The 11,398-nt window shown below is 56.5% G+C and overlaps 3 protein-coding genes across 5 annotated transcripts; all 3 read right to left on the bottom strand.

The window, feature by feature from the left end:
* Positions 1–44: 44 nt before the first annotated feature.
* CTRL (chymotrypsin like) lies at positions 45–2,091 on the bottom strand. 2 transcript variants are annotated; one of them, XM_045443229.1, is made up of 7 exons: positions 1,985–2,091; positions 1,280–1,383; positions 1,109–1,188; positions 915–996; positions 567–747; positions 347–480; positions 45–259 (listed from the first exon to the last, which is right to left on the bottom strand). In XM_045443229.1, the coding sequence occupies exons 1-7, from the start codon at positions 2,034–2,036 to the stop codon at positions 98–100; spliced, it is 795 nt and encodes a 264-aa protein (XP_045299185.1). In that variant the 5' UTR covers positions 2,037–2,091; the 3' UTR covers positions 45–97. The 2 variants fall into 2 exon arrangements, with proteins under 2 accessions (XP_045299185.1, XP_045299186.1); XM_045443230.1 differs by lacking the exon at positions 1,985–2,091 and adding an exon at positions 1,860–1,878.
* A 1,814-nt stretch (positions 2,092–3,905) lies between these two features.
* Positions 3,906–6,620, bottom strand: PSMB10 (proteasome 20S subunit beta 10). The gene is made up of 8 exons (XM_045443228.1): positions 6,302–6,620; positions 6,007–6,094; positions 5,821–5,918; positions 5,589–5,729; positions 5,199–5,314; positions 5,031–5,089; positions 4,213–4,364; positions 3,906–4,086 (listed from the first exon to the last, which is right to left on the bottom strand). Exons 1-8 carry the CDS (start codon positions 6,355–6,357, stop codon positions 3,975–3,977), a joined length of 822 nt encoding a protein of 273 aa, XP_045299184.1. The 5' UTR covers positions 6,358–6,620; the 3' UTR covers positions 3,906–3,974.
* A 1,248-nt stretch (positions 6,621–7,868) lies between these two features.
* LCAT (lecithin-cholesterol acyltransferase) lies at positions 7,869–11,386 on the bottom strand. 2 transcript variants are annotated; one of them, XM_045443222.1, is made up of 6 exons: positions 11,135–11,386; positions 10,339–10,495; positions 10,144–10,259; positions 9,957–10,052; positions 9,651–9,875; positions 7,869–8,464 (listed from the first exon to the last, which is right to left on the bottom strand). In XM_045443222.1, exons 1-6 carry the CDS (start codon positions 11,286–11,288, stop codon positions 7,890–7,892), a joined length of 1,323 nt encoding a protein of 440 aa, XP_045299178.1. In that variant the 5' UTR covers positions 11,289–11,386; the 3' UTR covers positions 7,869–7,889. The 2 variants fall into 2 exon arrangements, with proteins under 2 accessions (XP_045299178.1, XP_045299177.1); XM_045443221.1 differs by having other exon boundaries at positions 10,339–10,504.
* Between the last annotated feature and the right edge of the window lie 12 nt (positions 11,387–11,398).

An 11,398-nucleotide genomic window follows, 5' to 3' on the forward strand; every position in this document is an offset into this window, starting at 1 on the left:
GCCTCTCCCTTCCCTTATAAGGACAGATAAGAATACACAAGAGAACAGAGCATGGCGTCTTTATTGGATTGAGATGGGGAGAGGGCCTGTGGTAGTCTCAGTTGTAGGCTATGATCTGGTTGATCCAGGTGCTGAACTTGCTAACCCGAGTGTATATGGCAGGCTTGTGCACGTTGCAGTTGCTGGTGCCCCAGGAGACAACGCCAATAAGCACCCACGTGTTCCCTTTCTGGCAGACAAGAGGCCCTCCAGAGTCTCCCTGAGGGAAGGAGAGGGGAGAAGTCAGCTCGGCGATTAGGGGGTGCCACAGGACAGCGAGAGGATAAGACAGGGTGCTGTTGCTCACCTGGCACGAGGAGGCCCCTGAGCCGCCTGCACAGATCATGGAGTCAGTGATACGTGAGCCCCAGTACTGCCTGCACTGACTCACAGTGACCAGGGGCAAAGCCACCTGCTGCAGCCGTGCTGGGGTCACATTGCCTGTGGGCCAGAAGGGGGTGGTTAGGCCCGGGATGACTTGTTCCCACCCTAGCCCTCTCACCCAGATTTTTGGCCCAAGTTCCTACCCACGCCGCTGAGGCGTCCCCAGCCAGTGGTGGCACACGTGAGGCCTGTAGGCAGTGCCTCATTTGGAGAAGCCAGGCAGACTGGTGTGATTCGTTTTGTGTACTGGGCCGGGGAGGCGAGCTTCAGTAGTGTCAGGTCATTGTTTAGGGTGGTAGGGTTCCAGAAAGGGTGCGTGATGGCCTGTGGAACCAGGAAGGGGCCACGTAGAATGGGGGGTGGGCACAGGCCTCCAGTGTTGATAGGTGCTGAGGGGCTAGCCTAGGGCATGCCTTGAATTCCTCATCCCCAGAGCCCACCCACCTGCCCCATCCACTCTTCCTTTCCGTGTCTGTAGCCCAGACACTCACCTTTGAGATGGACAGAACCTGCAAAGGCTCAGCATTGGATGATCGGTCATATTCGCCCAGGACAACAAAGTGGCGGCCAGGGCTGCAGTGAGAGTGGGGTTGGGCAGCCGCAGGGAGAGCATAGCAACAAAAGCAGGGCATCCAGGGAAAGGAGGTTGGAGAGGAGGGCTAGGGGGCAGAGTGGGAGTACTCACATGACTTTGCAATGGGCAGCAGTGACCACCCAGGACTGGCTGATGAGGGAACCACCGCAAAAGTGGAAGCCACTGCTATCCTGGGGTCAGGAGTCAGAAGTGGGAGTGGGCTCAGGCTATGCCTAGGCAGGAAGCACCTGGTACCCTGCCCCACACCTAGGGTGTATGTACCTGCAGGGACACCTGCCAGGGCCAGGAGCCTGGCACTGCATTCTCCCCGTTGACAATCCTCTGGCTGAAGCTCAGTACCGGCTTGATGGCAGGAATGCCGCAGCCTGCTCTGCCATTGGACTGGTGAGGACCTGCTTCTCACACCAGCCTGCCCACCTCTCCCCACCTCCTCCTGGGTGCCCCCGGCTCTGCCCCAGAGGTCCAAATCAGAGAGGGCTTGTCACTACCCCTTCTCACCCACAGCACTTTTAGGTATCTCAGTTACCCATGTCCAACTGGCCCCCAATTCTGTCCATTCTCTGACAGCTCTCTCCAACTTACTCCCCATTGTTCCCCAACTTCACCACCACCCGCCATTTTTCTCCCTGACCCCTGGGATAGTCTCCTCTCGAGCCTCGCACCTGCTTCAGGCCTCCACAGCCAGAGGTTTCTCCCTGAACTACATGTCCAACCTTCATTTCTCAGTTTCCTAAACCCTCCCTGGCTCCTAGCTCTGGCCTTACCTCCTGTCCCATTTTGAGGCCAGCCCCTGTGCACCTCTTGCCCCCCTCCAGCCCTGGCACATCCTTTTCTCCTTTACCCATTCTGTCCACCTGGTTCCCTTCCCGGCAGCCCAGCTGAGCCCCTGGGCAGAAAGCCTGGGCTGGCTTTGGGGGCTAGGTTGCTTGAGGGCTGGTCAGTCAGGGCTGGTCCAGGCTCACTCACCCCAGGAGGAGCCAAGGAGGCCCAGGCTAAGGGTCAGGCTGAGCAGCAGCATTGTGGCAGATGTGAGGTTGAGAACTGGGCCTGGTTTTATGGATCTCCTCGTCCTTGGGCCAAAGTCCCAGGCCTGAGGCAAGCCATGCTCCGGTCAGGAGGAGGGTCTCTAGGCCAAGGTCCTGGACTCAGGCCTGGACTTATCAGAGCCCAGGTGTGAGGCTCTCACTTCCACCCTCCAAAACCTGGCCTCTGATTGGCTCCCTGAACTACCTCGCATCCCAAGTGTTGAGCACTGGGTAGCAAGGACCTATGGTGAAATTAGGTTTATGGTAACCACCTGGTGGCTGGGATCAGGGAAGTTTCCCAGGGCTGTCAGGGGCATCAGACTTAGAAGCCTGCTCTGCACCCGGGGGTGATCCTGACAGGTGGAGGGAAGGTCCAGCCGTACCAGCCCTGCTGAGGAAGGCCAGGGCCATGTGGCCAGCACAGGGGTTCTGGCAGGTCACAAATCCTAACAGACAGCATCTCTGTGATCCCTCACCAACTTGAACAGGAGTCAGTTTGCTCAGAGAGATGGTGACTCTCCCACCAGCACATGGTGCATTTGGTTCCAAACCTTCATCTGTCTGGCTCTGAAGCCCATATTCTTGTTGATGAAATGATATCTGGGAGGGGCTTAGCACACAGGAGGGTAAGGTGTGAGTCCTTGGTGACTGGCTGACCTTGGATGGAGGTTACAGATACAAGGTTGACGGCCATCAATCTCTGACAGCCTCCAGGCCTTGGGGCTTCTGTGGGCAAGCTCTTGATGTCTGCAGCCCATTTGTTGTAGAGGTCCAGGCTGAGCCTGCACTGAGGAAGAGAAGACAACCCTGTGTGCAAAGCTGTAGTGGGTAAGTTGGCTGGGCTCCTAGAGGTGTGGGGGCTCTGACTGATTCAAAACATCAGTCAGACAAATAAGATGAGTTAGTGGTTGAACAGAGGGATGGAGGGACAGAAATGTGATCAAGCAGTTATAACACAATACTAATTGCAAAGTTGATTGTGGGTGTATAGGTGTTTGGTGTACAATTCTTTCAACCTCTGTGTTTTAAAATCTTCATAGTAAAATACTGGGGGGAAAAGGATAATCAGGGTCCCAAGGATGTCCATCCCAGAGTAGACCCTCCCCACAGGTTGGGCAGACGCTCACCGTTCCAGAGGTCCATTTCAGTCAGCCGTTCTGAGGGCAGGATGCTCCTGCCAGCACACAGCACCTAGGCTGGCCCGCAGTGGGTACTCAGCAGTGGGTTTGCTGGATAAATGTGTCATGTCATCTCTCTCTGTGTGAGCCCTGACCCCAGTCAGCCCAGCAAAGTTGGGAGTCAGTTCCCCTGTTCACAGCTCAGCATGTGCAAATAGAAGCCCTGTTTGGTGTCAGCACCTCAGGTGTGCCTGGTCACGGGAGGGGTATCACAGGTAAAAGTGTTGCAGGGGTGAGGAGTGTTTTGTGAAAACATACTCTTGGAGTCAGGGAGCAGTTCCTCGGTCAGCACTTTAGCCCTCAGTGGGGTCCATGGGGGCCTCCTTGACTGAGAGCTGTGGGCTTTGTCCTGGGACACTGATGAGCCACGGAAAGACTAGGTAGGGGCAGCACATGTGGCCTATCTGGGTTTTACAACAGTCCCCAGTGGACCAGAGGCCAAGACAGTGCATGGGAGTGGCAGGGGGGCCTCTGCAGTGTGGAGAGTCAGGAGGGGGCTTTCCAGCTGGAGCTGCAATGCTTACCTGGGGGACTGGAGGAGTAGATGCCTGAGGCGATGGGTGGTCACCTCTCAGGCCAAGCCCTGAAACCTTGGCAGGGAGTGGCTTCTGCAGATGTAACTTGGCCACAGAGTTCTCATGGCTGCTTTTCCCCCTCCACCCAGGAAGAACATAGCCATCTGTTTAAATATTTTTTTTTTTTTATTTCCTGGGTTTATTCCCTCTTGTTCCAAGCTCTGAGCACCATCCTACTTCACTCCACTTCCATGGCCTGCACAGTTTCTTCCAGCAGCTCCAGGGTCAGTGGCTTCACTGTCTGGGACAGGACAGCTGTGGTCCCAGGGGCAAAGCGGTACTGGCTAGGCCTGGGAGAGGGAAGGGATGGCCTCTCAACTTGGGCCCATCATGTGGCCCATCTGTTTCTTGCACCCCCTGTCTCCCCTGCTACTGCCCCATCCTCCCTAGTGGTCCCCCATCTCTCATGCTCTCACCTTTTTAAGGGCCTTGTGGGTGAGCTCAATGTTCGCAGAAGCTTGGCGCCAGTCCCCATTATCACACATGCATCCACACTGCCCCCAGAGCCCAGGTCACCTAGGATCCCTGCAGTGATGGCTTCCACTAGCAGCTCCTGCGCGGCCTCCAGCTGTGATGATACATGTGTGTGATGCCTGATGGACCCTTTTGGTATCACCTTCAGGCTACAGCCTAGAGGTTTTGTTCGTCTCGAAGCCCAGACTATTTACCATTTGCTCATACCCAAACCCCTCTCTTTCCCTACTCCCATCTCCAGCCCAAGCTCCCCTGCCCTGGTCTCTGCCTCCCTCTCTCAGAAGACCCTGTGTTCCTATTGCCCCCCATCTTCATAAACCTCTTTGAGTCACTTACACTTGTGGTTCTGCTTCCAGGGCTGTCCACCCAACCAATATGGTCTTGATCCCCAATCTACTGGTTCACTGCGTTTTCCCTTCTGGTCCTTAGGCACCTCTGAAGCAACACATGTCACCCACTTCCATCCCACCCCAAACAAAATCCAGACCCCACTTGCTGTTCCCTCCTCCTTGAGCTTCAAACGGTCCTCTCTGAGCTTTGACTTCTCCAGGAGTACAAACTTTGGCACTAACGGTGGTCTTCTGCTGGAATAGCACTTCTTCACTCTAACTCCACTGGCCCCTCAGTCTTGACTCAGTCGTCACCTCCTCCAAGAAGCCTTTCCTGACCTCTAAACTAGGTCAGGATATCTCTGTGTTATCCCAGCTCCAACGTGCACTTCCCATCAATGAACGCGTAGTGGGCGACAGCTGTTGCTCACCCTCATGTTGGGCTGGAACCGATCCTCCAGTACCGCCAGGGCTGCGTCCTGGCCCGAACCTGCAGGCAGGAGGGCATCTGAGGTAAGTCGCTGCCATCCCATTGCCGGATGAAGGTGAGGCCAGGGTCGCAGGGGCGGGATTCGTGGGGAAGGGGCGGAAGTGTTCACCCAGGGCTGTGAAGGGCAGACGGCTGTAGCATCCGTGGGGGTGCACGCTGTAGAGTTGCGGTCCGGTCAGGTCTACTCCGCCCACTATCAGCGACGCGCCCACGTAGCCCCGGTACCTTTCGCAGAATGGGCGTGGTGAGCCGCAAGCACCCGGCTCCAGGTCCCGCCCCTCCGTGACACCGCCCCGGACCCACCCCTCCCCCACCCTTGTCTGTTGTTTGGCGTCCCTTGACCAACATTGCTCCTTCCTGTTGCCCAGCTCCACTTAGGCCTGCCTTTTCCGGTCTCCGGGGCTTTCGCAGTCCCGCCTTTCATCCCGTCCCACTTCCTCTCAGCCCCACCCTCCCTGCAACAGCCCTTCCCCAGGGTCATCTTAGCCCCGCTCAGCACCGGAAGAGCGTTTGGCGCAGAACGCGCGTGACCGTGGCCACGCGGGGCTCGCGGCCCGTGGACAGGGCGTGTAGCTCCATGTTGGATGCCGCCATTCGCGTGGTCATCTCGGCGTCCGCGGCTACTCCAGCCCCACAGCAGCTGAGAACGAAGGGAGGGTCGGTGTGGGCGGGGCTGAGATGGATGTGCTGTGTCGGGGATGCGTGGGGGAACGGGGTCGGGGATTTCTCACTAGATTTTGGGGGCGATGAAGTGGATCTTCTCACAGCTTTTGTCCATCACTACGGAATCTCTGGTGGCCCGCGTATCCGCGCCCAGGATGACTCCGTCCTGGGGAGGAGGAGGGGCCTCTAGCTCAGTGTTTGTCGGATCCCCCCAGCAGCCCCTCTAAACACCCCAGTCCCAACTCCCTGCTCACTCGGAACACAAGGCCCGCGATGGTGGTACCAGTCTTGTGTGCTTGAGGGCTCCGGAACCCCGGGAGGACGCGTTCTAAGGATAAGTTTCTGGAAACAGAGTGTTAAGGCCCAGGTTGAGGCTCTTCTGGGACTCCATCACATCCTCCAACTCTGTCCCAGCCTCCCTCACTTCTCAGGGTGAGCTTGGGAATACAAGTCGCCCAACACATGTTGCCGTCCCTTTGCCCCCTCCAGAAATAAAGGTCCTGGGGCTTCTAGGAGTAGAAGCTGCAGAGCCAGCTCACCCCCACATACCTCTGGCAGTTCTCGAAAGAGAAGCCCCCTCGGGGCTCTAGCGCTGGCTTCAGCATCTTGAGGTGGGCAGGCTGGTCCAGGGGTTGGGGGTCGATGTGGGACCAGCGCAGAGTGAGAAAGACCAAAGCCTTGGTCCTCTGTCAGCGTCTTCCCCACGCCCCCCTTGGCGTCTGACTCTTCCTGCTTTCGCTTTCACCTTTCCTCAGAGCCTGGCTGTCACCTTTGTGCATCTTCTCCTTTACTTCTGGTCCTAAGCAGCTTGGCAAAGGGGAGGTTTCCTTGCTTGGCTCTCCATCATGCTCCCTAGTCCTCCATCTTAACAGAGGGACAGATCCCTCCCTCTGACCGTTGTTCACCAGCTTCTGCCTCTTCCAGCCTGAGCCCCAAGCCTTGCCTGTCCTGACCCCAACTCTAACCTCAAGTCCCTCAGCCCTATGGCTGTCATATTGGCCAGGCTTCTGTTACTGCCCTCCCAACATTATCAGGCATGGCTGCCTTTTGTCCTTCAGCATCCACTTTCTCTCAGCTCCTCTCTTTTGTTGCCTTTGCCTCCTCCCTGAAACCTGAAACTCCAAAGCTCAGTCCTCCATCATGGTGACACTGATCCTTCCAGCTTCCCTGTCTCAGATGGTGTCTTCTATCTAACAGAACAGGTGCCGTGGGGCTGCCCATCTAGTGGCCTGGAAGCATGCTGGGCTCTACCCATGGACAAGCCTTATTTCACATCCCAAATTACCCTTTATTTATCCACATCTTTCTCCTACCGCTTTAGCCTCAGCTAGCATCCTCTCTCTCCTGGGTACTGCACTGTCCTCCCTGCCTTCCCCAAGTTTCTGCCCCTACCCACCACCCCCAGGCTCCCCTTTACCTTTCAGAGAAGGGACTCTTTCTAGATTGGAAATCCGGTTACACTCTTTCCCTAGTTAACCCCTTCAGCAACTGCATATTGCCCTTAGGCTCAAACTCAAGTCTTTTCAGTGGCCCACATTACCCTTCTCATCCCATCTGATCTCAGAATAACCATCACTTCCTCTGGGAAGCTTTCCCTGACCCACAAACAAGATTCTGCCCCTTGGTGCTCCCTAAACTTTTCTCTCAGACCACTTAGCTCCAATAATTAATCTTTCATTAGAAGAATGATCTGATTAGCGACTGGATCTCCCTCAGATTCTAAACTCTTGTGCTTCTGTCACAGGCTTAGCACTCACAAGTCCATGTCCACAGGTGGGTTCTGCCTTCCCTTGGGGGAGTGGGTGGGACAGCTCACATCTTCCCTGCCTTGTACCCTTAGCTCCACGTGCCTCCATCCCACAGCTATGTGTGCAATTACCTCCAGTCGCCCACCCCCAGAGCAGAGGCAGGCACAAGGCAGGCTATGTGCTACATAAACAGCTCAACCGGGAGAGTGGGAAGCTATCATCCTGGTGCTCAGTTCAATCTCAGGCTTCATCAAAGCCCATCTTGCCCTTATGCTCCACAAAGCACCAGGCCTATGGCTATTGCTTGGTGGATACTGGTGCCTGGATGCCACTGCCTCCTCTGCAACCCACAACACACATGTCAAAACTTAAAGAGCAAAAGAGGGTCTTTATTCAGGGGGTCGGGGCCCTGGGCTGGCAGCTGGGGGTGCAGGGGTACGACGTCGGTAGGCACCCAGCAGGATGGCATTGATGTGCTCCAACGTCTGGTTGCTGAAGACCATGTTGAGGTGCTGTGTCCCATGCAGAGGCAACAGATGCACAGGCTGTGGCTGGCGGCTCTGCCAGCGGGCACAGAGCTCAGTGCTGCGTGTGGCCACAGTGTCGTCACCGTCCTCATAGAGTACCCCCACGGGGTCTGTGTAGGGGAAGCCGTGGTCAAAGATGTAGGTGTTGGGTGTGGGCAGGCCCACGCCATACAGACAGTATACTTCCACTCCAGGTGCTGGGAGGCCTGCCAGTAGGTCACGTGACTGTAGCCACATGTACCAGCCTTCCTCAAAGTGCAAGTCTGCAAAGAAGCGCTGGAAGTCACGGCCTGTGTAGTTGAAGCTGGGCGTGGAAATGAACACATGGTCTTCAGGCCATACCTCTCTGGAAGGAAACATCCAAGGGGAGGTCGTTGTTATGCGCTGTTCCTCTCTCAGCTTGATGCTGGACATGATCGGGATGCCCTGGTTGTCACCTGTGAACACGAAGCAAGGTGGGTCAGGGAGCCAGGTCTGGGTCCCTTGGGCCCACAACTTGCCCCCAACCCAAGTTCAGCTGGATGCTAAATCTTGTCCCCTACCCAATCCAAATTGAGCCTCTGAGCAGGCCTGGCAATCAGTAGGTGTTCAATGTGTGCTTTTTATTTATTATTTTTTTAAATTTTTTTCTTTTTTTTTTTTTTTTCAACGTTTTATTTTATTTATTTTTGGGACAGAGAGAGACAGAGCATGAACGGGGGAGGGGCAGAGAGAGAGGGAGACACAGAATCGGAAACAGGCTCCAGGCTCTGAGCCATCAGCCCAGAGCCCGACGTGGGGCTCGAACTCCCGGACTGCGAGATCGTGACCTGGTTGAAGTCGGACGCTTAACCGACTGCGCCACCCAGGCGCCCCTCAATGTGTGCTTTTTAAATGAGAAGCCCTGATGGCATGTCTGTGGGGCACAGCTGTAGAGCCTCAGAAGGAGGCCAGGGAAGGAGGGGCCTCCTGAGAACGGGTGTACATGTGTGAATGTGGGAGGGTGGTGCTGGTGGTTCTCCCTCAGCTAATTGGCCCCTGTGACCTGCGCTGCACAGGGGTCAGAGCTCCCTTCTGGGAAGGATGATATTAGACTGTGTCTGTGTTTGGCACTTACTGACGTAGTCTGAGGAGTGTTTCCCTCAGCAGACTGTGAGCTACTAGGGGGCAAGTTGAGTATGGCTATACCCTGCATACAGTGCGTGCTCAACAAGTGATAGCTATGCCACTTCTCAGAGAAGGGCATAAGGGTTTCTAGGATCTGGCCCTGGCTTTGGCAGATCTGTCCTTAATAGGTCCCTGGGAAAATGGGCTCCTGGAAGCAGAGGCAGCTGAAAGCTGAGTGGACAGGACCTGAAACCACAAGAAACAGACCTAGGTCCATGAGTCAGATTGTTGGGGTTCACTTCCTTTCTGTTTACTCTCCTTTTGTCACTGAAGCACCAAATCACCCAGACTTCTGGCAGGAGCTACTCTAATGTCTAGGCTAGGGGGCCAGTGACAAGGGCCATGCCTCAGGGGTGGTAAATTACACACTTAGCCTGACATGGTGAGCAGAAGCAGGAGTGAGGGCAGGCCCATGGTCAGCTTCATCCCCCTCACTCCAACCCCCTCATTGACACAGGTGGTCCAAGGCCTTCTCACCTGAAGCCAAGACCAGCATGGGCTTGATGGAGCCCCCCCAAGGAGCCCCAAGAGAGATGAATCCATCAATGAAGCGGTCCTTCCAGGCCTGGGGCTGGCGCAGCAAGAAATAGAGCAAGTGTAGGCAACCAAGGCTATGACCAATGAGGAAGACAGGCTTTCCATAGGCAGCATGCATCTCCTCCACCAGCCCAGCAAGCTTCCGGTAGTATTCCTCCTGCTGGCCTGAAGTAGGGTGGATGGGGTCAGGGCAACGGATGGGGTCAAGGCCCATCTGCCCTGCCCCAAGCCTTCAGAGACACTCACTTGGCTCCAGCCGCCAGTCGTAGGGGGCGGCCCTCACTGTCTCATCGCGCACATACCCGTTGTTGACCAGATTCTGCACTAGTGTGTGCATGTAACCTGTAGGGGAGGCAGCAGCATTGGAGGCTCTGGTCATGGCTCCTGTGGGCTGACCACAGCTGCAGCCCTGCCCTTTCCCCAGTAAACACACCTGCCAGCTTGTTGTTGTCCAGGTACTCAACAGAGTAGGTCTTCCCAAAGCCAGGGACACGGATCTGTACACCAGGGGCATTGGACACGCGCCCAGAGCTGCGGTTGTAGACAACCCTGAGGGCAGTGGGACATTCAGCAGCCCAGTAGCCAAGGGGCAGAGTGTGGGGGCTGGGGCAGAGGGGGCGGCACACACCTGGTGTTATCTATCCAGCAGTCCACTCCAAGGGGTAGGAACATATTGAGATCCAGCCAGATGGTGAAGAAGTCCTCTGTCTTGCGGTAGCACATCCAGTTCACCACATCTGGTTTATCCAGCTTGGCTTCCAGTTGATTCCCCAGGCAGCCAGGAACTGTGGGCACTAGCCTTCATTCTGAATTCCTTGCATTCCTCCCCGCCCTTCTGCCTGTCCCCCCAGCTCCACCCCTTCATCTCCCATGCCCTCAACCCCCAGGAACTAAGGATGTGATCCTTTCTGATAACACCCCCCCCCCCACCCCATTCCCCCGGCAGCCCAAAGCCCTGGTTCCCCTCAGGCAGGGGAGGTGCAGGGGCCAAGGCCACTGACCCCTGTCCCCATAAGGAAAACACCTAGCTTGGCTCTCCATTAATGCCAAAGTCCAAGGTGAAAACAAAGAAGTATGGGAGAATGGGGGCTGGAGACCTGTTTTCCAAGGGCCGGGCACCTTGTCCTTGCTGGGGTGGGGGCTGAGTGGCTGCAGCTGACCACAGTTTGTAACGCCCTGGCTAAGCCCTCAGGCATACCCGCCCCCAACTCCACCCCCCTAGGGAAATCAGCTCAGAGACAGGAACAGGTGGTGGGGGAAGGGGTGGATTTCTCTGCAGGACAAGCCTTTGGACCCTCAAACACTGAGGCAGGTATCAGGGCTAATGCAGGGGCAGAAGGGCCATGGCAGGGTCTGCTACCAGGGGCTGGGGTCCAAGCTCCCTGAGGTCTGGCCTGGTGCATCAGGGGCCTGTGGGGGCTTACCGAGGATGACGGGCCGTGTGTGGTTACTGAGCTCAGCCTTGGGCGTGGTATGCGGGGGGAAGAGCACATTGAAAAGCCAGAAGGGGGTGGCAGAGGGGAGCAGCAGCCCCAGCAGCAGGAGCCCCCATTGCCATGGGGAGCCCGACGGCCCCATTCCAGCCCTAGTGCCTACTGCCCAGTGAAGCAGTCCCGGGCTGGCCTTATCTGGAGTGGGGGTGGGAGGGGCCCTAAGGCCAGTGGGAGGGACAGCCCAGCCAATGGGGG

Source organism: Leopardus geoffroyi, chromosome E2, assembly GCF_018350155.1.
Source record: "Leopardus geoffroyi isolate Oge1 chromosome E2, O.geoffroyi_Oge1_pat1.0, whole genome shotgun sequence".
Classification (NCBI taxonomy): Eukaryota; Metazoa; Chordata; class Mammalia; order Carnivora; family Felidae; genus Leopardus; species Leopardus geoffroyi.